The sequence below is a fragment of the Bacillus rossius genome, chromosome 5 (assembly GCF_032445375.1).
Source record: "Bacillus rossius redtenbacheri isolate Brsri chromosome 5, Brsri_v3, whole genome shotgun sequence".
In the NCBI taxonomy this organism is placed as follows: Eukaryota; Metazoa; Arthropoda; class Insecta; order Phasmatodea; family Bacillidae; genus Bacillus; species Bacillus rossius.
This window is the reverse complement of record NC_086333.1, coordinates 2,423,998-2,448,133: the sequence shown is the minus strand read 5'-3', so window position 1 is coordinate 2,448,133 and position 24,136 is coordinate 2,423,998. Positions and strand designations below refer to the sequence as shown.

Sequence of the window (24,136 nt, the reverse complement as noted above, 5' to 3'; positions counted from 1 at the left end):
TTTATAAAACTTTTATTAAATATTTTTCTTCAATAAAGACTGCCAAACTAAATTCGTACTTAACCTCCATATAAAAACATCAGCAAATTTTTTTCGGCTAACATTCTTATTTTTTTTTATTATTTTCAAAGTGCTTTGTGAATGTTGCAAGTCAGGTCATTTTCTAGCCGGGCCGGTCTGAGTTGTAATATGTTTCATAGCTTCTCTGCACACAAAATATTTCTTTAAAAATCCACCGGATAGTGTTTTGTTGCATGTGAATGAATTCATTGTTGTCTTTGCTGTTTCAAAAGTTATTTTGCTATGTCATTGTTCTATTATTGTATGATCACATTTTCGTGAATTTTGATTTATGTGTAGGTTCCTTTTGGGGATAGTTCGAATTCTGACATCCCTGACACGGAGGAAGATGAACCCTCATCAGTGATGATGGATGAATTTGACGGGTTGGATGTTGAAGTGGAAACAAAAATGCCACCGTCAAGAAATAAACGCACAAATAGTTCTGGGTAATTATTTTGTACAAATAAATGGGGTTGAATTTATAAAAATAGCTTAGTGAAACTAAATCTTAAGCAGATGACTATTGCGTGTTGGGTGTACACAGGAGAGAAGGGCCAAGTTTCAAAATTAGGAAAAAAACATAACTACAGTAGAACCCTGCCATGATTTTTTTTTGAAGGGGCAAAATAAAAATATATGGGCAGGAAATGCAAATTTAGCACTGGTCAGTTTTCAAACTTTTTACCACTCTTCAAGTTATGTTACCATATTTTTATGTTAAAAAATTACATTTTATCTCAATATTTCTCTGTTTTTATTTTCCTCCGCACCAAAAAAAACTCTACGTTACTTTTTAAAAAAATTCCTTAAATTCGGAGGACTTTGATTAAAATATAATATTTTTACTATTTAAAACTTTTTTTTGCATAAAAACTTAACTTATAGAAATAGAAACAAAATTCAGTTTGAAATTTTAATCTTCACTCATTACAGTTAATACGTAACTAACGAATTATGTAATTTTTTCTGTTTCTTACTGGTTAGTATTACATTGCTCAAGTAATTGTCTCATGTAGCACATCACACTTACTGTTATAGGCTGGGCTCTCACAATTACGAGTACGGGATACTACGAGACCATCGATGTTGTGACAGTTTTGTAATGCACTGTTAGTTTGACTAGTAAGTAAAAAGCAGTGCTTTCTTGTTGGCCCTTTCATAAGTACAAGTGATTTAAATTGCATGTTCAAACAAGGAGAAAAAGAACAGTTTCCATTCATGGCAGTGAACACAAAGGCTGCTAGTCACTAGTAGGTAATAGCCAGGGGAAGAGGAAGTGGGCAGGATTCTGGTGCTCCATCTTCCCCTTCCACAGCTACTGTCTGCTGCTGACTGTCGAGTGAACCAGCCAGTTTGTATGTATCACATCTCAAGCTGATGTCAGAGAACTGGCAATACGAGCAATCTTTGTGTATATATTAGCAGGTTTTTGTGACACTTGAAACGTGTATTCCACAAACCACTCGCTTTGAATTGTGCTCCAACAAAATTGTTTTTGCATGCATAGTAACACGCTATTAATGGCAACATTTCAAGCACACCACTGTAACCAGTTTTCCACAATTTGCACATGTATTGTAGCAATCCATCTTTGATTTGTGGAAACTTTCTGGTCTTAGCACAATAGCATTAGAGCTTCCCCTCCAAGTATTCTTTGTCTTGTAGTAGGTCGCTATGGGATGGGGGTAGTGGATAACTGACGCCCCTTCCTCCTGCAGTAATTAAGCGGAACTAGAGATACCGTTGCTGTGTTCAGATACATTACACAAACACTGTAAGGTAGGATGAATAAAAAACCTTATAGGCAAGATGAAGGAACCAAAAATTATTGGGTTATCATTGATATTTCCATAATAGTGTGTTTTTCCTGTGTGGCATATCAGTTAGTAAATATTAATGTATATCTTTGTTAACTAAACTTCTTTGCATACGTAACTTGATATTTTATAAATTTTATTTCAATTTTCAGTTCATATACCATGTTTTCTCGTATAATTGTCACACATTTTATTCTATAATCAAGTTTGCAAAGTACGGGTGCAACGTAATGCGGAAAAAAAAAATTTTTTTTATGTAAAGTTATTCATAAAAACAAAACCCGTTCATGGAAAGTACGTTTATTTTAAAAAAGGAGGATTATACAAGAGCACGTCAAACAATCCATATTAGTAATTCCTTAAACAAAAACCTTTCTTCAACTTTAAATAGAAAAACCAAAACTCTAACGTGAACGCAAGCCACTTGAATCTGACGTGAACTAACGTGTCGTAGTAAACACTTGCCGCGAAAGAATGCGGGCTATCAAATGTAGTTAACTCGGCACTTGACAGATAGCGCGCGTTGCATCCAATCGGCAAGATATCTACAGCAAAACCCCTTATTTGCACTTTTCATGGGGACAAAGTAAAAAAGTGTAAAAAGCGGGAAAGTGTAAATAAAGGGAAAAGTATAAAAAGGAGTACAGTTTACCTTATTTAGAATTTTTTTCCTTTTGTTTAATAGCACATACTACAATGCAGGTACAAACACACTAACAACAAATTTTACTTTAGTATTTAATCCATTATTAATTTACCACATTTGACAAAAATAAAAAAAAGAATGAAAGACAAAATGTTTTTCTGATTACTTCCTAAAAATAAATTTGAAATTTTCTTCTGCTTGCTTTTTTGGCTGTTCAAGATTATTTGCCTCTCCAAATTATAAATACAGTTGCAACCGGCAGGGTTTATAACAAATACGGGCTACATACACATTGCTCACAGTAAAAATTTTTTTAAGAAAAGGCCGCAAATTGTTGAATATTTACCGTCAATAGCGCGCCAAACGCGGAGAAAGGTCATTGTACTCGGTCAGCTGCTGTAACGACGCGGCGGCGCATGCGCACTCTATGCTCCGCCCAGACTCATGACGCCATCAGCCGCCAACCAATAGATGCGAGCTTAGCGGAAAAAAATATAAGCTCCACCTCCCGTGTACCAATTTTATCCAGTTCTAATACCAGTTTATTGGTATACGCACCAGTTTTCTCGCTGCCGTGACATGTTCAAGTTTACGTTTATCATGATGTCTTGATACCAATAATTAATTATTTACGATCCCCAGAAATAAATGGTTAGTTTAAAAAATATGGCGTCAACTGTACAACACTTCCCAAATTATAAAAGACGTATAAAACAGTTACCAAGACACCGCTCATTTTATCTTGTGAAGTTTATGTCTCGTACCAGTATTTCGGCTAAGTTGTGACATAAATACAGTATCAGAACTTACAAGCAGCCATGTTTGTACATTCATGAGTTTACGTTTTTCCCTCGTGCATTTTAGATTGTCTCCTGCTATAATTACTCGTACTTTTACACGCCTAGGCTTAAATTATTACATGTTTAGAAATAAAAGCAACTTTTCATGTTATAAAATATGTATATTTTGCTATTTAAAATGTTCATTGCCTACTAGCTCCACGGTATTTTCTGGTTGTTTATGGTTGTTACGTGACGTAAATAGCGGGATTGATTCGATTTTTGAGACGTAATTCGCGGGAAAGTATTGTATTGGACTATATGGGAACCAAACGGGACCTGAAGAATATAGTGCAAATAACGGGAAAACGTAAATAACGGTAACGTAAATAAGGGGTTTCGCTGTATATTCGACTAGGTGCGCGCGCTCTATATGGGAAGCAACATAACCAAACATGAATGATACGCTGGCTACATTTTCATAAGCAGTACGCCGCGGTAACGAAGACAATCAGATAAACAAATACCATTTAAAAAGGTCTTTAAAAGAAAATTGACACGTCAGACAACTTTGTATTTCCATTAATTAAATAAATAAGTGGTAATGACCGAAATTAAATTTTAGATTATACCTACACCGCGATCGGATAAAGGAAATGACTTTAAAAAACTTTTTATAAGAAAATTTACACGTCAAAGAAGTTCGTATTTTTCCGTTAATTTTTTAAGTAAGTGGTAATGCCCGAATAAATATTAGATTTCTACTTTAAAATACATCGTTTTATATGGAAAAGATACCTACACAAAGCGCTCGGCATCTACTAGCGGGACCAAAAACATCGTGGGACGTTTACGCGAGAAGTTTTTTTATCCCAATTTTTACAGCCTAAAATATGTTCCTGACGATAACGCGCGTGCGACCATTATGCGATAAAACACGTTATATGTATTAATAATCTTTGTAGAACTCTCTGGTATTAGTTTAAAACAATGTCACAAAGTAATTTATTGAAAATAGCTGTAAGTCAATTTTAGAATATGGAGAAAAGAACAGAAGGAAATGACATTTTGTTTAAAACCAGCTGAACTGACTGACGTTTAATTTTTAAAACCGATAATTCTGATGTTGATACTTGATTCATTGAGGCAAACTGTTATTTTAATTAAATAATAAAAGAAAGCTTATTAATACTCAAGAATTGAAGAAGGTTTCATTTGGCGAAGCCATTATAAAAGGAAGACAATTTCACTTATCCTCGAACACGAAGTTATGCCGAATAATTGAAAATAAAATCGACAAACAAAATTTAGATGATGACCCAATGTGTTTGAAGTCATCAATTTCAGAAGAAACGCGTTCCGAGGACAAATATTCTGAGTATCCAAGAAAGGCATTCCCAGTACGAAGACATCAATTTCTCAAGAGAGGCATTCATGGACAAAGTCAACAATTTCCGAACATTAGGCATCTCAGGATGGAGTTGTAAAAAAAAAAAAGATATTCTAAATAGTTCATAGCACTCCAAACTACTACCAGGTGGGTTGTATCATTCTTCGATCATACTTAACTAAATTTGTGACACATTAAAATTATTTTATCTAATACCAGACTGTTAAAATATAATCGTAAAGTTGAACAGAGTGATAATGAACCGAATAATGATCTATAACTTGGAATGCTGATTGTGTACCCAACAAAGACCCGCTGTACCAATTTAGCAAGTTGACATACAAAAAAAAAATTGTAAAATTTGTGATTTAAATTTTAGAGACACTAACAAATATTGATATTGTCAGTATACTAAATGTATTATAATTTGAATACAGAACTGAAATGATATCAATTAACCGTCACTGAAATATACAAATATTGTGTTACTCATATTTCATGTAACTCAAACCATTAACAGGTGCCCATTAACATAACTTACTTTGAATAATATTTTTTTTTTTTTGGTTTCATTTCATTTAATCAAAATAATAGGTCTAAGTATTTGAGTTAACCTTATATCAATACTAATTACTAGGGCTGGGCTGATCACTAAATTTGCAGATCATTCCGATACCGATCATTTGCGCCAATGATCGGCGCCGATCCTTGCCAATCAGACAAATTAAGAATTATATAGCTTGTTTGATGGCTCAAGGTAAGCAATTAAATTGGTAAACCCTGTAAAAATAAAGATAGTACCTTAAGAAACTGTTATGTAGTTAATGGATGACAATAAATCCAACTTTATTCTCCAAAAATGTTTCATGCATAGGCCTGACCATGTTTTAGCATAAAAATACAGTAATTGTACCTTATCACGTATACAAGTTTAGCCTTTGATCCTGATCCTGATGGCATTATACTGTAAATATTGATCCTGTGGTAAATGATGCTTGCTGCTTTAATTTAGTGTAATGAAATATTGTGCACATAACAATAAGTTTGATATAACAATAATTACCTTATGTCTAATAAAACATCATCTTTGTTAATTGTAAAACATACGATCATAATTCTTTTTTACGTAAAGGATTTTTTCGTATATCCAGGATCTTTCGCTGTACTAAATTAAAACAGCACTTATCATGTACCACAGGGTCGACATATGCAGGATCATGCCCACATAGTTCAGTGAGGCATATACACGAAACTTAACTAACTTTTTTTTAACAAACTGGTTTTATTGCAATTTATTTAATTTAAATACCTTTGTCTTCCTCAAAGCTGAATGGTTGGATGTCTAGACACATCATTTCTGCAATACGACTGGTTATTTTAATATGCCTAGGGTGTGACATTTCAAGCATTGATTTTTTTTTGGAACATGGAATCAATGGTTTCTTGCTTTGCGGTTACAGTTGGAGTGCATTTACGTAGTAGACTCGGAAATTACTTCTGGTGAGCTAATTTTGCAGGTTGAAGGTAATGCGGGACATTGTGAAATTTCACTCAGCAAAATTTTATTGTAATGGAATGAACGGAGATGCCTTGATAAATTTGTGGTTGTAAATCCCCTGCAGTTTGTACCACCACGAGATATACCTGCACCGCAAAACAAACACGTTGCTTTTACACTGTCTTTATGTGGCAGTTTCAAATATTTCCACACGAAACTACTTTTATGTGCCATTGTAACCAACAAACTTTTAAAGAATCACTAAAATAGACAACAACTTCATCGGACTATGACCATAGATAAACACACTACGGCATATATAAATACCAGCAGTGATCCAAACTGTGTTTCAATATTGAACTATCACTGGCATGTATCACAGTTTTTTCTGCTCTTTCCCCCACGTACTGATATGCAATGGAACACACCCTAGAGGATACGAAAGTTAGTTAACCTGCAGGCGAATGTTTTGTTTTGTATTTGGTGGTCAGCACACAATATTCTATGGCTGTGGTTTCGTAAGTGCAATAGACACAAGTTAAAATTAGTATTTTTTCATAAAAATCTAAGTTTTTATTGTGAATTATTAAAAACTCCGTAAAATAATGGTTTGGCATGTTTTAAAAATACCCATATGCAAATTAATACTGTAAATTCGTGTTTTTGTTGGAACGTGATTGTAGGCCTACCTTAATTAGTTATTTTGTAAGTAAATTTGTAACGTACAACTTTGCATTTTTAAGCTTAATTCTGTATTTATTAATTTTGATTTAGTATGTAATGATATGCGTTTGGTGATCAGTAAATAATTTGCAGATCGGTACCGATGCCGATGTGTTAAAATCTGCCCATTATTGTGATCGGTGATCGGCATCGGCCCAGCCTTACTAATTACCAATTTTAGTGAAAGTTTTGATAAAGGAGAACCCGATAACACTTGACTTCTCTTAATAGAATTCTACTGATGGCACGAACCTTACTATGAAAATGTTAACAAATCAGATACAGACCTTCCACCTCTCCCGTTTTAGTCGGGAGACTCCCGATTTTTTATGTAATCTCCCGCCTTCATGATTTGATGCGTCATTCTCCCGATTTTGATGTCAGTTGACTCGTGATCGAACAATTATACTATCAATAGTAGTTCGTTGCTCGGCTGTCGATGTCAGCGCTGCGTGACCGTGCCATAAATATCAATTAACACAAGTATTATGTACTATATTATTGTGCTTTGAACGAGAATAAAATTGTGTTTGTTGTTACTGTACCGTAATATTCTCAAATAAACGACAATTTGGGGTTTGGGAAACATTTTTGTCTACAATTTTGGTAGTTCTCACCTGCTTTCTGAGCGTGTAGTAAAATGGTTACCGTTCATAACATATTATTTATTTTTGGTCGAAAGAATATAAAGTTAATGTCGAAGAAATACCACGCAACATTCAAGAATGATTATTCATTGGTATTTCCAATGATAATTGAGTCGAGGTTAGGAGCTTCGTATGCGTTTTGTACCATGAGCTGGTGTGATTTCACTGTCTCTCATGGTGGGAAGTGCGATGTCTCTAAGCACGTGCGTACTAAAAACACGTAGATAACAGTGAATGTGTGCAGACAAACCGTAAGTTAGACTTTTTTGTTAATGATACTGGTAGTGAAGGTGTGACTCGTGCCGAATGTCTATTCACTACATTTATTACAGAACATAACCTACCTTTTAATTGTGCCGATCATGCGGGACCTTTATTCAGGAAAATGTTCTCGGACAGCAGTATAGCGAAGCAGTATGGCTGTGCCAGGACAAAAACGGTGTCAATTGTTAATGTACTGGGTGACTTGGAAAAGGAAAAACTTGTTGTGGCTTTGAAAAATACTACATTTTCTATTGCTACAGATGGTAGTAATCAAAGTGACTCAAAGTTGTAACCTATTGTAGTGACGTTCTATAATAATGAAACACACAAAGTAGAAAGTTGCTTGCTGGGTGCACCTTCTTTAGTAGCTGACTCTACTGGACACAATATTGGCAATCTTTTGCTACCTGAAATGAAATCATGTGAAATTGTCAAATTGTGATAGCTTTGAGTACGGATAATGCGCCGGTTATGATAGGGCAGAAGAGTGGAGTGGCAGTTGTTCTAACAACAGAAATAGAAAATTTGGTAGTGATAGGGTGTCCATGTCATTTAATAAATTTCAGCAGAGAAAGGAGCTGCATGCCTTCCAGTTAACATTGACGAGTATTTAGTTGATATATATTACTATCCTGAAAAAAGTGTGAAGCGAAAGGAAAAGTTACATGAATTTCAGCAGTTGCATAACACAGAAACTAGAAAAGTTCTCAAACACGTTTGGTACACGCTGTGGCTTTCATTAGGGAGGTGTCTGGCAAGATTATTGCAGCAGTGGCAACCACTCACAAGTCTGTTCATGACTGAAGTAAATTCTAAGAAGTCTTCTGGAAGTACTTTAGATACGTTCACAATTCCGAAACTGAAGCTCACAAACAGCCCAAAAAATTATTTTCTCACTTGCAAGGATGGGGGTTCCAGGTCTGTTTCTAGCAAAGACCACGGTCAAAGTTCTGGTTCCAGGTCTGTTTCAAGCAAAAACTGTGGTCAAAGTAAATTGGTTAATCCTGTTCTGAAAAAGAGAAGTTCTGAATCACAAAGTGTACACTCAAGTGATCAGAAGTCAAAACATGGTGGCAGTTTTGCAAATACACCTTGGACTCGCATACCGCGAACAATTGGTTCCGAGAAATACTCGCGCTAAGTGAATTCGCGTTACGCGAGTTCGGCTATCCCCGTTAATAACAATGTTATTTAACATGGTACGGTTTACTGAACACAAAAAAATCCTTTTAAGTATGAGGGGAAGGTCATAAAACTGTCACACGTAGTGGTAGAGAGCATCAGTCATATTAACTTTGAGGAAAAAACATCTGAAAACAATAATGAAACATGGCACAACTGTTTGGGTGCACACACACCAAGTTACCTTTGAGTTTTCCCCTAACTTCTTACTTATGTCTGTTTAAAAAAAAAACCTAAAACAAAAAATGTACTCGTAAACACACATGACATAAGTTGCAGATTGCTTTACAAAAATGTAAAGATTAACGTAGATTGTCCGGAGAAAAAGCGGATGTGGATGTAGTCGCTTCTTCCTCCACAAGTGAAAATGTAAACAAGCTGTCTTTGTGTTCGAGTACAGCAGGGGGTGAATCAACTTCCTGACCTGAAATGGGAGGGGTAGCTGGCGTGTCACAGCCTTCATCTTCTCTTTCCCAAGCCGGCGCCGTCGCCTCCTTCACAAGGTCTGCTCTTTTGGAAGTCACCTTTCTAGCCTTGTTTGTGTTTTACTTTTTTTTTGTATTCGTTAAAGTCTTTGTACACCTTACATACCTTATTGATTTCTTTTTTGAAGTTGTCACTTCTTTCTTCATTAGGATCATTCTCCTCTACAATCATACAAGCTTCATTTATTTGGAAAAAAAAAAATGTAGCCAGATCTGTTGATGTGAGGACTCGTTCAGCTGTAGGTGACATGTCTTCTGTTGCTTCCTGCTCTGCACGCCTCACCTCATCCTGTTCAATAAGTTCTTGTGCGGTGAGTTCTACATCGTGGGAGTTAATGTGTTCATTCACATCTGGTGTGTCAATTTCTTCATATCCACTACATCCTCTGCTATTTCCTCTAGCCGACTCTCAACTGGCTCAAAACCAGGGAATTCCTCTCTAAAGAATGGACACAGCTTCTTCCAAACACCACTTAGACAAGATTGTTTTATCTCATCCCAGCTTGCAGAGATGTTATCAATGGCATTTTTTATGGAATACGACTTCCAAAATTCTTTCAGTGATTGTTTCCCTTCCCGATCCGTCACTTTGATTGCCTGCTTAAAAGTGTGTCGTAAATAATATGCTTTGAATGTTGCAATCGCCCCTTGGTCCATAGGCTGCATCAAAGAGATTCTATTTTTAGGCAAAAATACCACCTTAAATTTTTTGTTCAGGTCTGTCAGGTGAGTTGGATGGTCAGGAGCATTGTCTAGAACCAGCAATGCTTTGTTATCAAGGTTGTTGTCTTTGTTGTACTTTGTAACATCTGGTACAAAATGTTTTGTAAACCAATCTGTGAAGACAGCCTGTGTAATCCATGCTTTACAATTTGCCGTCCAGATTACTAGGCAAATGTGGTTTTGAGCAGCCTTTGAGTGCTCTAAGATTTTCGGAGTGGTACACTAATAAGGGTTTTAATTTATTATCTCCCATTGCATTAGTGCCAAGCAGAAGTGTAAGCCTATCCTTGGAAGCCTTATATCTGGGGACAGTCTTCTCCTCTCTTGAAATGTAAGTCCCGTCAGGCATTTTCTTCCCATATAGACCTGTCTCGTCTGCAGTATACACTTGTTGAGGACTGAAGCCTCCCTCGGCGATGATATCTTCTAGAATACAGTAGAACCCCGATTATCCGCGACTCGATCATCCGATTCGCGGATTAACCGCGATTTATGTCCATCAAGTCCAATTTTTTAGTTACATATAACCAATGATTCAAAATGTATGTAAATGTTAAAATACTTTGCAAAATGTATGTTGGTCAAAGTACTTTGACTCAGTTATGTTTATATACACAGAAGGTTTAAAAAAAAATACTAGTTAAATACATACGTATGTACATAATATTTTTGTGTTCCATGTTACGTGAATAGATTATACACTGGTGCGCGATTCCACGTCCGCATGACCGGACTGTACACTCCCGCGCGCAGCACGGCGCCGTGCCTCAGAGATTACCCGGCGCATGGAGACAGTCCATTCCATTAGTGTACGTTGTTGAAGGGTCAAGGTGGTGATAATTTTATGTATTGTAACGGTGATCTGCATTCCGACGGATTATACCGTTGTGTTGTGCGGAAGTGTTGAGGGCAACATTTCATAATGTCATCAAATGAACAGAAAAGAAAGCGAGTGGTACTGTCCATCGACAGCAAAACAAAAATTATAGAAATATTTCAGAGTGGAGAAACGATTGCAAACTTGCGACTGAGTTTAATGTCGGTAACACAACAGTGCGCGACATCATAAAAAATCGCGAAAAAATCCTTCAGTTTGCTTCACAGGCTGACACTTCAAGTGGATTAAATAAACGTAAGACGATGAACGAATCCACATTTAGCAGTTTGGACACTTGTTTGTTTGAATGGTTTCAACAGAAAATGTCGGAGGGTGTAGCATTAAGTGGCGTAATTTTATCACAGCAGACGTAATTTTTTTTAAAAAACTAGGTTTGACAGAAGAACCATTTTCCTGTTATATTACATCTCCGTTATTTTATTAGCACTGACTGTACTGAAGTGTGTGTGTTGCAACTAGTGCTTGGCACGCAAGATGAATTCAGCCTATCACTTGCTGACGCGGCGCAGTGATACGACGGTGTTTGTTTATTTCAAAACTCAGCTAAGAGTGAACAGAGAATAGATATAACGACCCCTCACGGTTCCCGAGATTAGGGTCGTTATAGAGAGGTGGTCGTTATAAGATTTCCGACCCATCTGCAACACTAAGTCATAATAGGCCGTTTTTGCACTAATTCCACGTTCAGCAAGCTAAAAATAAAAAATCTAACATTTAAAATTCATATAAATAAAGGGGGATAAAAACACCGTGAATTATACGAGACAGAGACACCGTTTCAAAACCATCAAATCAAGTCTCAATGCACTGGTATGAAAAATCTTATCTCGAAAAGAATTTTGAAGGCAGTCGTTCTGTAAAACAATAACCAGCCCGATGGTGTTACTGACAACAGAACAATGAGCTAAGTGTGGCAGCATCGCTTACGGGCGATGAAAAGAATGCGTGACCTTGGCAGCTATCAGCTGTCTTGGGCCCTCGGACTGGCGGGCGGCTAGTCACACACCTCGGTGCAACAACGACTCGCGTGCCCACGTCTCCGCACACGAAAGACTTAAAAACCACTGCTGCCCAGCACTAAGCAGTCCGCTTCTATGTCAACAACGCACACGCACACAAAGCATGTGTATATATGTAATCTCAGAATGTCCACAGATGGCTGTCTGTGGCCTAATGACCTTTGAGGCAAGCATGACTCGGCTAACCGCGATTTTCGATTATCCGACTCACTCGTCCCCTTCATTAACACGGATAATCGGGGTTCTACTGTACTAGGATATGATGCAGCTGATTCTCCTTTCTTTTTAATACAGTGCATATTGTACCTGTCTATGAACCTTGAAAACCATCCTTTACTTGCTGTAAACACTTTATTACAATCGGGGTACTTAGGTTTTAAAGCAGTAAAAATGTCTTATGCTTTTTCTTTTATCACGCCCGAATTAACACCACACTTATCTTTACCGTGATTTTTTTCAAACACCCATTCACTGAGCAGTCTTCCAGTGTGAATCATGATGGGTGTTCGGTTCCGCACTCTCACCTCCGTGGATGTTAATGCATCAGATGACAACAGTTTCTCCAGTTCACTTTTATTTTTGATAAAGGTCCGTACCGTAGAGTCACTTAGGCCTAATGCGCGACCAATTGCACTGTTGCTTTCATGGTTTTTAGAACGCCGTACAACTTCCAACTTCGTTTCTAATTTTTTTTTTTTTTTTTTTTTGCTACCACTTTATCAGACTGTAGGCCTACTTCTTTTGCACATTTCATAATTATTACATATGTTCTGCGAACTTTACCACGCACAACAACAAAATGAATAGCTGATTATTAAGTGTACAACAAAACAAAGCTTGAAATAACTAGTATATCTACAGTCGCCTGGGAAGCGCTTTGAGTCATGAAAACGACACACACACACGTGGCGGGCATGTTAGATAACATGATAGCTGAGACGGCTTTTTCCTGCGATAGTTGACGCGCCGTGCTCGGCTAGACACTGCCCGAGCAGCATTCACACGATGTAGCCGACGATGCGGCGACACCCCGCGGCAGTAAATTTATACCAAAAAAATGAATTCTCAGCTCGCGTTATGCGGGTTTTTATTAGCACTATCTGAAACCATTCCATAAAAATTGTTCTCGCGTTATGCACAATCACGTTAATTGAACTCGTACTATGCGAGTCGGAGGTGTAGTCTATCACGTGAAGAAAGATTGTTTATGTATTTGTCATCTGATATGAACAAGGCATTTCGCTTATTTGTTTCAAGTACTTTGCCAGTATTTGAAACTCCATACATAGTTCTCCAATCAAGTATACCTCATATCCATTTATTGAGGTCTACTTTACTTGACATGCCGCAAAATTTAATGTCCAAATTTGTCAAGCCATCAGTTGTCCTTTCATCACCTTCATTGCTGGAAATTGACTATCACAGTGAAGGAAATCAGAAACAGGACTCGGACATAGTCATTGGTAATACTACTACCACTGTAATAGATTCTCTGAAGCATGAGGATAAGGAGGTATTCTTCACTTCTGTTAGAAAGTTTTATTCTACAAAATGTGACTATATGATACACAAGTTCCCTTTGAAAAGTGATGTTTTGATGCATGCCGAGGTAGCAAACATCTCCTCAATCAGCACAGCATCTTTCTCAAGTGTTAAATTATTTTTGGAACAATTTCCAAAAATGTTTGGTGTTAGTGCAGATGATTTGCCTAGAGAAATGGACATATTGCAGTCTCAGTTTTGTAGATTTCAGTTACAAAAACTAACTCCAGAAATTGAGCAGGAGGAAAGGATTGATACCAAATGGTATTTGGTTGGTGAAATTGTGTCTGCAGATGGCATTCGTAAATATGACAAACTTGCTAAAGTAATGTTGGGTATACTGATAATTCCCCATAGCAACGCAGAATGCGAGAGAGTGTTCAGTATGGTCACAAAAACCAAAACTCAGTTTCGACCATCCCTTAGTGATGAAACTTTAGGGAAACTACTACCATTAAATCATCACAACGTGGATTTTGTTTTGAACACAGTTTTAATTTGTAGCCGCACCTACTGGGATACAACTGAAAATGGAGAAATAACAGGGGTCTTTCCGTTTAGACCGACGTCAGATATTTGCTGGTGCTGCAAGAAGTAATTTCCATATACCAAATAACAAGCAAGGTAATTTATTTATAACAAATTTCAGGGATGTAGCCACATGGGGCGGCATGGGGCGGTGAAACCCACACTCGGAAATCGCCGACCCACACTAATTTTATCTAAAAACCATATCTCTATTCCTGGATGTATGGCAAGGAATGTTATCTCCTTGTTGCGCTAAGCAGTTTTTGCCGCCTGGCCGGAGCTGGAGGAGTGAATATGGAAGGGGGATGAGCTATTTTTAGACAGTCTTGCTGCGTGTGATGTGCCGCTGCAGAGAAGCTCTCTGCTACTTCCTTCCCACCCCAAGTCTCTACGTTGCTAGGCAACCATTCCTCCCCCTCTTTCCTTACGTTGGAGGGACAAAGACAAGGTCAAACACTCCCTGCCGCCTAGCCTGGCTCGTTTGCCGCCGCGCGTCTGATGATTTAGAGATAACAGTGCCGCCAGGCGTCAACAAAGGACCTTCCTATCTTCCGTGTTAAATGACAAGCAAACCACTCTACTGCACCATCAAAAGTGACATGTAGGCCTATACTAAAACATTAATCTGTTGTATGAGTGTCAGAGTGGATAGGTCAGTTGGACTTGTGAAAGTTTTTCTTTGTTATTGAGAGAAGGCTTGTGTATTATGAGGTGATGAGTATATTTACTTGTTACTTCCAATGGCCTATTTCTAGAGTGCCAAAGGAGTGAGTGAAGAATTTGTGACAAATGGTATACTAATAAAACTTTTGTGAGAAAACTAACATAAATAAGCCATTAGTTTTAGTAATAACATTGTCGGTTCTGTATTTATTTTAAGACATTCACAAAGGGCTTTCTTTTACAGTAGTGTAAACATGTCTAACAATGGGAAAAGAAATCAGACAATTACAAAGTTTTTCGTTTCACAACCAAGAAAAAAACGGGAAATTTTTCTGGACAGTGAGAATGTTCATTCTGAGGAGACTACCAAATCAAATTGTAAAGTATCAGAGTTAGAAAACAAGTGCCTTGTGACAAACACTGCGCCTATTGAAGACCAGCCACCAGTGCCATCAACTAGCTCATCAAGTGTTGTGGGTGTATCTACAGAAGACCAGCTACCAGCAAGCACACTAACACCCTCAACTAGTTCTGCAGTTGCAGTGGGACGAAAACAAGCAGTCACATTTAGGCGAGAGTGGAAAACTAACAGAGCATGGTTGGTTTACAACACAGATGCTAAAGGTATGTTCTGCTTGCTGTGTCAAAAATTTAACAAAACTCCTTTTGATAGAGATACTTGGACAAAATCCCCATGCACTCGTTTGCGATTGGAAAGTGTTGTTCGACACGAAAATTGTGCTGCACATATTGATTCACTTAAACTTGAATTGCAAGCCAGCCTTCATGGTCCCATCAGTGACAAAATACAGCCAAGCATGTGTGAGGAAGATCTCATGAAAGCGTTTGCATGTCTATACTTCTTGTGCAAAAAGAAAATTCCTCATACAACAAACTTTGAGCCTATTTTGGACTTGGCATGCTTTCTTGGTTTTCCCATCAACGACACAATTCGTGTAGCAAAAAATGCTAATTACTGTAGTAGAACATCCATTCAAGATATGGTAATTAGTTTATCCACTGTGATAGAAAATGAGATCTTGGGCAAGTTACAAAATGCACCATTCTTCTCAATTGAAATTGATGAGACTACAGATTCAGCTGTAGTTGAACAATTAGTCATTCATGCACGTTATGTTGACAGTGAAGGTGTCCTGCAAAGCAGTTTCCTGAAAATTATTGACATTCTCAGTGACTTAGGAAATAGTGGCCTTAGTGGTACAAAAAATTGTACCTCAAATTTGCAAGGTGTTGCCCTGAACTCTGTTAACATTTCAAATGCTGTTATATCATATTTGCATGATAGTGATCTATGTTTCTCAAAGCTGTGTGGTATTGGAACAGATGGTGCACCTGTTCTTACAGGTAAACATAATGGGGCAGTTAAAAAGATAAGAGAGAAACAGGTAGAAATTCAGCAACAGCTAGGTGTAGAAAATGTATGTGAAGCTGTTGGTGTACACTGTGCAGGCCACAGGTTGAATCTGGCTGTATCGCAAGCTGCTGAAAAGACCCTTGGAATAAAAAAATTCTGTGACATTATGAGGCAGGTATTTGACTTTTACCAAAACAGCTCTGTCAGAAGTGCTGGCCTGCATGAATTACAGTGTCTATTTCCTCAAGATCCACAAGGCAAGGTCAAGCAGCCTAGTCATACAAGGTGGTTGAGCTATGGAGAATGTGTACTTCGGATGAAAGATATTTATCCAAGTGTTGTACTTAGTCTTGAAAGGGAATGTGAAGAAAGAAATGATGCAAGGGCTCGGGGTCTGTGTTCTTATGTGACTGAATTCTCATTCATTGCAACACTGTTGTTAATGTGTGACGTATTACCCATCATGAACCGTCTTTCTAAAATATTTCAACAGGAAAATGCTGATTTGAGTATTGTGAAGTCTTTTGTAGATTCAACGATCAACAAACTTCAGAGACTGAAAGATTTTGAAGGATTAAATGAGAGGGAAATTGCATCATATTTGGAAATGTGTGCAAGTAAAGGTGTCTCAGTTCACACCAAGCCAACAAATGCTGCTCATTTCAAGAACATTAAATTACAGTACCTCCAAACACTAATTGAAAACATTCAAGTCAGATTTACCGATTGTGACATTCTAACATGTTTTTCCATTTTTAACCCTACACATCTTCCATCTCCTCATGACCATAGCTTTGATGTGTATGGAACAGAAGCTATAAAACTGTTGTCTGCAAGATTTGGATTAGAATCAAGACTTTGCCTACAAGAATGGTGTGAAATCAAGCAATACATGGCTGATAACCACAGGAAAAAGACTTGTACAGAAGTGGTCCACTTTCTTTGCACTGACAAAACAATTGGCAGTTTGTTTCCAAATATAGCCAAACTCGCACAAGTGTACAGAGTCATTCCACTTCACACAGCTGACTGTGAGAGAGATTTCTCTCAAATGAAGCTCATAAAAACTGACTTGAGAAACAGACTGAGTGAGTTCACGCTTGATTCCCTGCTTCGCATTTCGCTGGAAGGTCCAGATGTCCAAGACTACCCATTTAAAACTGCAGTTCAGCATTGGGCAGCACAGAAGAACAGAAGAATTCGCTTGAAATAGAAGTGAACGTTAACGATGGTTGAGAAAATTTGGTTAAATTTAAACGGGGGTGTTGTTTTTCCTAAAACAATTGACGTTAAAGTTGTGGTATTTAATTTGCTGTGTCGCCATTTTTTTGCAGGCAACCCACACTCACATTTTCCTAGCTACATCCCTGCAAATATAGCATACAATGCATATAAGTCGTTTCCCGCGGGAATCATTTACACAGATACAAGTTAAAACAATGTTGTGATAAATGGGGCCAACTGACGATGCGTTTAACGTAGCACAAATCATATGGGCCGCTAGGCAACAACAAGAAAGAAAGAAAGAAATTACACTTACAATTACATACAATTACTACTACCGTTACGACGTGGCTTGACAAGAAGTGTCCAAAGCTATCATGGCATGCCCATATACAACCGCAGAAAAACACTATTACATAAGCTACCGGTAGTACTCAGCGTGAGCAAAAGAAACTAAAGAAAAGAATTAAATTAAGCAATGACCTGAAGGGTCCAAGAAGACTTACAAACATTACTAAACATAATAAGAGAACATACTAATTACTGAAAATTACAGAAGTTAAGTTTCACAGCCGAGTACATACCAACGCGACGCCAGCCCCAAGTGGCAGCCCTCGTGTCAAACGACCGGAAGACTGCGGCAAATAGCCCGGGTGCCGAGGTTATATAGCCGGGAACAATACACGTCAGAGTGCGCTGGTGGCGCGGCGGGGTTGGGAGGAAGAGGTGGGGCAGGAAGGGGAAAGGGGGAGGGGAGAGGAGGGGAAGGAACGCTAAGCAGTGCCCGCACTGCTTCAAATTCATAAACATTGAAGAGGGCCAAATCTGCAACAACAAAAATGAAAGAAGCTCTACTGGAGAAGTAAAAGCAAAGTCATATGGATACATTGTGATTATTTTGAGTGTAGACAGTAACTTATTTTTTTATATATGCTTGTGTTACAAACTTTTAAATTTTCATGCTAAAGTTAGGCCGTAATGTAAGATAATGAGCTTAAAAACTGAACAAACGGTGAATTACGTACCTCAAATTATTTTGTTACCATTTGTTAAGTTACGTCATAAATTAAATGGTTCCAATATGTCTGTGGAACAGAAATTTGAAGAGACAATTGGTAACTCTATAACTCAAAACTTTAATAATTTTTTTTTGTATAGTGATGGTTTTAAAATTTTCATTGTATTGAAGAGTGACACAAGTGTAATGTTATTTATAAATATGTTAGTTTCTCGAGGTGAAAGTTAACAGTTTTTTTTTTATTGTTGGGAGAAATTTCACCCTAGAAGGGGTGGGGGGGGGGGGGGTGATTAGATGATCCTTAGAAAAATCTCCTGATTTTGATTTCTGGGAGGTGGAAGGTCTGAGATCATTTATGTGTGTCAAATTTACATGTGTAAATGGGTTGAAAACAATTTAAAACAATGGGAAGTAACTTATCAGTGGCATGTGATGACAGCCACTATACACTATAGTATTTCCTTTTAAAAATATCATCAGCTTACGTAGGCAGGATGGCAGACACCCTTTCCTTCTTCCATCCCTCCTTTTATTTTCCTTTTTCCACTCCAATTACCTCTCACTGCGACTGTGCTGCGTCGTAGAGTTTGGTCATGCATCAGACAATTTCATTCACAATTAAAACAAAAATGTTGCAAATGTAAAAAAAAAGTCAGAGTAATTTTTTTTTCCCATATTATAACTTGCTACAACTTTTAATGTATGCATTTTTTTTCACTCTAGAAAATAGTTTTTGTGATATGGTGTGCAATAAAATATTTTTGGAAGGTTCAGAAATCTAACTTACATTTCAATTTTCTATATTCTGTTATTACGAGTACTCAAAACGAGGATATCGCCCGTGATTGTTAGCTTTCGTAGCAGTGAGGTTGCACTGTAGTTGCAGCTTGATGTGCTTGAAAAACTATTGTTACAGTTGCACCTCAGTCAGTTTCATCTTGACTTTTTTCATCATGTGACGGACAAAAGTTATCAATATTCAGCATTTGACACGAAATATAAACATCCACAATGTCACCACTCACCACCTCCGGATAGCTCAAAATTAGGTGATGAAATGTAACATACAAGTTATGTAGCAGGTCACGAAGAAATTATTACTCAGTGTTCGATGGATTACCTGTTTTCTTTATGTAAAAATCAAAATATATTCCATACAACCGACACGCACAAAAATTAAACTGTACATCTAGAAAAATTAAAACCCGGAGCCATCGCCCGACCACGGCCTGCTCGGCCCGGTGTTCGGACAATGACTGAATTTCACAGCCTTCCTTCCCTTTGTGCGGGCATGTCCTGGGCTCACTGACGTAATTCTCAACCAATCATGACGCCTGGCAACAGAACCTTTCATGAAATTCATTTAGCTTTTGGAGTGTGGAGCTCATACTTAAAAATTTTTGCCTCTGATTTTGCAGAAGATTTAATAAACTCATTCTTTCTAAAACAGTTAGCAATTTTTTTTGCCTGTTGAACTGAATCCTTTTGATGCAGTTAAGTTATGCATAGTTTCCAGTAAATAGCGCTTTTAAATTGGCTTTTCCATCGAACATACCAAAGCACTTTTCGACAATGCTGGTTCTTCGAAGCTACACTTGTAAACAGTGATCCAGTGTCTGAAGACAAGATGTAGTGTTTTCATGCTAAAACTCAACTTCGATATTTCTCGACACCATATCTGTAGAATGTGAATGGTCTTTAAAGAGCAAAATCTGTCTATTCTTCACTCCCATTTCTACATCAGAAAACTTCAATTTAAGTCAATAATTCAATTATCACAGCCTGTTGTTTATTTTTTTTTCCCCTTACATCTGGTACATATGACAAAACAAATACAAATAATTGGTAATGGGTCGAATCCCAGTTTTCTCAAATCCTAATCCAAATCTCAAAACCTGCCTCGAATCCGAATCTAGGTTTCAAGTCAAAAACGAAATACTGGTAATGTACAAAAAATAAAATTTTTTTGCTAACACAGCAAAGGTATCACTGGGTTCGCATAATTACGACAAGAGGAAGGAGCGTCAGTCACCCACTACAACCAACCTGCCCTCCCATCCTTAAGTGACCTTTCCTATCACGAAACTACTACAAGACACACAAGGTTTGGAAGTTGAATCAAGTACAAATTTTTAATTTTTTTTGTTTGTATTCAAAAATGGCAATATGTGCTCAGGCCTTACTTCCTCTCATCTTCTCTGTGGCTGCTAGGCACCCTGTTTCCCGTCCCATTCCTTCCACCTCTTTGGAACCCACTGTATATCAAGGTTATTAGAGAGAGGTTGCCTCGATCGCTTGCGCATCGTTCTGCGCATCGCGTCACTTGCAGCCCCGGCTCGGCTTGCCAGCCCGTCCGCTCCTATCAGTTACTTAGTTTACAAGCACATCTGCTCGTAATAACGTGTCAAACTACAGCGTTGTGAGGAGTTTAATTGAGAGTGCGTGTGTTATAAAATGTTAGTGTTGCTTATATCATAAGTGCACAGGTGCTTCGTTAATTATAACTAGCAGGCAAAATGTTAAGAACACGAATTATTTAAAGTGAATTTGTTTTGTTAGACTAAACGCTGTTAAAAGTTGTATTTAACATTACAATGCCAGGTACGCGGTGTACAGTGGCTGAGTGTACAAATAGCTTGGTAAAAACAATCTTTACCTGAAACAAATCATATAAAATATCATAGATTCCCACGTGATTATCATCTGTTGAAAGTGTGGGTTCAGAAATGCCGACGTGATGGTGAGTGGAATCCAAAAACCACTTACATTTGTTCAGAGCACTTTACAGATGATAATTACGAGCCCGACTTGAAAGCTGAGTTGTTAAATACATGCGCTAAAAGACGTCTTAAACCAAATGCTGTACCTTCATTAAAACTTGTAATTACAACACCTGTAGAAACATTGGAAAGTCGTGTGCGCCGAGAAGACCGAGTTAAATGCAGGGAAAACAACAAAAAAAATGTTATGTAAATTAATCGTAGATTCAAATGAAAATGTAAGTGAGGAAGAAACATGTTCTTGTAGTCAGTTAAAGCATTCAAAGTCTTGTTCTAACAATGACTCGGTTGAAATGCTTAGGAAGGAAATCCAAATTCTTAAAGAAAATTTGTTTCTTGCCGAAAGAAAGTCAGTTTTAAATTTGGAAGTCATGAAAAAATAAAAAAAATAAAACGTAAATCTTAAAAACAAACAAAAAAACGTTCTTCATTAGAGTTCCGTATGCGGAATATTCTTTCATAGTGTTTTTTCAAAAAATCAAATTGACTTATTACTTTCGTTGAAAAAAAGTGTAAACTGGACCAATTTTGAAATAGTTCTCGCTTTCACTTTGCGTTATTTCAGTAAGCAATGTTATTTATTTTTAAAACAGAAACTTAACTTCCCATTGCCTGGACTTTCAACTCTTCAACGATGGGCATCTTCATTTGACATGAGAAAAGGTATCCTAGTAAAACATGTTTGAATTTTTGAATGTAGCACGTTCTTCGTTAATAGACTTCGAACGCATTGTTGTTCTTTGACGAAGTAAAAGTGAAGAAAACGCTCGAGTATGATGCAAAAGAGGATGAAACGATTGCACGAAATACTGGTCTATTCATGTTAGAAATTTATTTTTAAATCTAACTTTCGTTTATTTCTATTGCAAACATTCCCAAAACGTTTTAATGAGCTATGGCTACTTTTATTAAACACTAAGAAATTGATATGCAATTATTTTAAATATTATAATCTTGCTGAGAAATGAATACATATAAACCATTTTGTTTACTAGTTACATATTAATTATATTAATTTTTAAAAATTCATGGATTCATCATTAATATTTTGAAAATTTTTACTGTCACTGAAAAAAATATGTTGAAGTAATCAGGGCTCGATTTTAGCACCTGTCCGCCTGCCCGGGACAGGCAAAATCTCGTCCGGGCAGGCAAAATAAAAAAGGCAACTGTCCGGTGGACAGGTGCAACTTGTGACGCCGAGGTTATTCGCACGCAATAATGCAACAGAGGTGATTAATAACATTTATACGACCACGACCGCAAATAAAACGTATTTGACAATATCTATAAATAAACAATAATGGCTGCTCTTTTGTGACGGACGACTCTGGCTATTGTATACCGCGGGAAAAAAAAGTAGGTTATGTACAAACCGCGATGAAATATTCTAAATCATAATTCTTAAAATATTACGTTCACGTCATGATTCACGTAACATAGTCGTATTCGTATGCTAGAGATGCAAAACGTCTCACACCGATGATGTTTGTTTTTGTTGCCATGTTTTAATATTAATTTCGTTGCAGTACAGCCAACAATTACGTAATTTACCGTTGCATACTTTCAAAATATAATTTTTTAAATTTATTGTCTTTATAAATCGCGACTTTACTAATCCCTTGCTCTACTTTAACATAGTTTGTTAACAGAAAAGCGTTTTCGCATGGTTAACATTTCACGGCGTACTCCAGATACAGCTGACAGTGGCCGCAGTGACTGCCACTGCTTGAAAATTCGCCTGTCAACTGTTGCATCAAAAAATAAACATTACTTCTTTACAGAGGACACGGTAATCTTTTACAGTTTATCTTGTCACGGCGATTGTTTAAGTATTTAATTAACTGCGTTACACAATGTGGAAATTCATTACTGGTGCTTCAAAACCACCAGAAAAGAAAAGAAAAACAGACGAGGACAAGTCAGAATATAATAATAAATATGACAAAATCGCCCGGTCCCGTACCTTTTTAACGTCTTGGTGTTCCGAGTTTCTTTGGCTTCGTTACGACACAGAAACAAAACAAATGTTTTGCAAAGTCTGCGAAACGCATTCAAAATCATCTGTATCAGTTTTTGTTACGGGCTGCTCAAGTCTGTAAAGACTGAAGTCTATAAAGACAGACTGGCGAAACTGTCTAAATGATGATACACTGTCTGCCCTCATGCGTGTTCAAATACAGTCACCTTCTGAAAGTGAGTTTGATCCAGCACCAGCAATAAATCTCTGGTATCATAATGTTCAGAGAAAACGTCGACCCTTTCAGCCTCCTTATCGAAGATGTTCAAGAGAGAATCAGCAAAGTAATTCGTGCAGTGACTCAGACAGAGACTCGTCTGAAAATGATGATTAAATAAGGATGTTAAGTATGTGATAAAAATAGGTGCAACATATAGCAAAAATCCTTTTTTCTCACTTTTTCAGCGACTTTGAAATTTTTTTATTTGGGTAAAACAGCGGACAGGCAAATTGGATGGCGGACAGGCAAATTTTAGATTACACCTGTCCGTTGGGCAGGTTAAAATATTCCTTAAAATCTAGCCCTGGAAGTAATAATTCATCCTTGTTTTCAGTCACAGCATGTTGTCATTTGAAAAGCATATCAAAACGATTATAATTAACAGTAATCAACAAAGCATAAATGAAATACTATAAGTATTGCGTATCAGACATGTGAAACGAGCCGAGCTGATAAGAGAGCGCCGTCAGTCAGCAGGTGTAGTATTACGGCTGGGAACGGCGGGGCTGCAGATGACGTCAGAGCGGAGTGTCGGGCTGTCTACATTGTTCTTATGGGATCGAGACAACCTCTCTCTACTAACCTTGACTGTATATAGCTGCATTCTTATTTATACGTATACACTTGCTTTT

The 24,136-nt window shown here is 37.4% G+C and overlaps 1 protein-coding gene across 5 annotated transcripts in view; it reads left to right on the top strand.

Moving 5' to 3' along the window:
- The window catches only part of LOC134531551 (nuclear factor related to kappa-B-binding protein), a 239,079-nt gene that overhangs the window by 69,739 nt on the left and 145,204 nt on the right, over nt 1-24,136 (top strand). For all 5 annotated transcript variants that reach the window (XM_063367243.1, XM_063367245.1, XM_063367247.1 and 2 more), the window contains exon 7: nt 361-509. In XM_063367243.1, the coding sequence (XP_063223313.1) occupies nt 361-509 (149 nt within the window). The remainder of the gene's footprint in view (nt 1-360; nt 510-24,136) is intronic.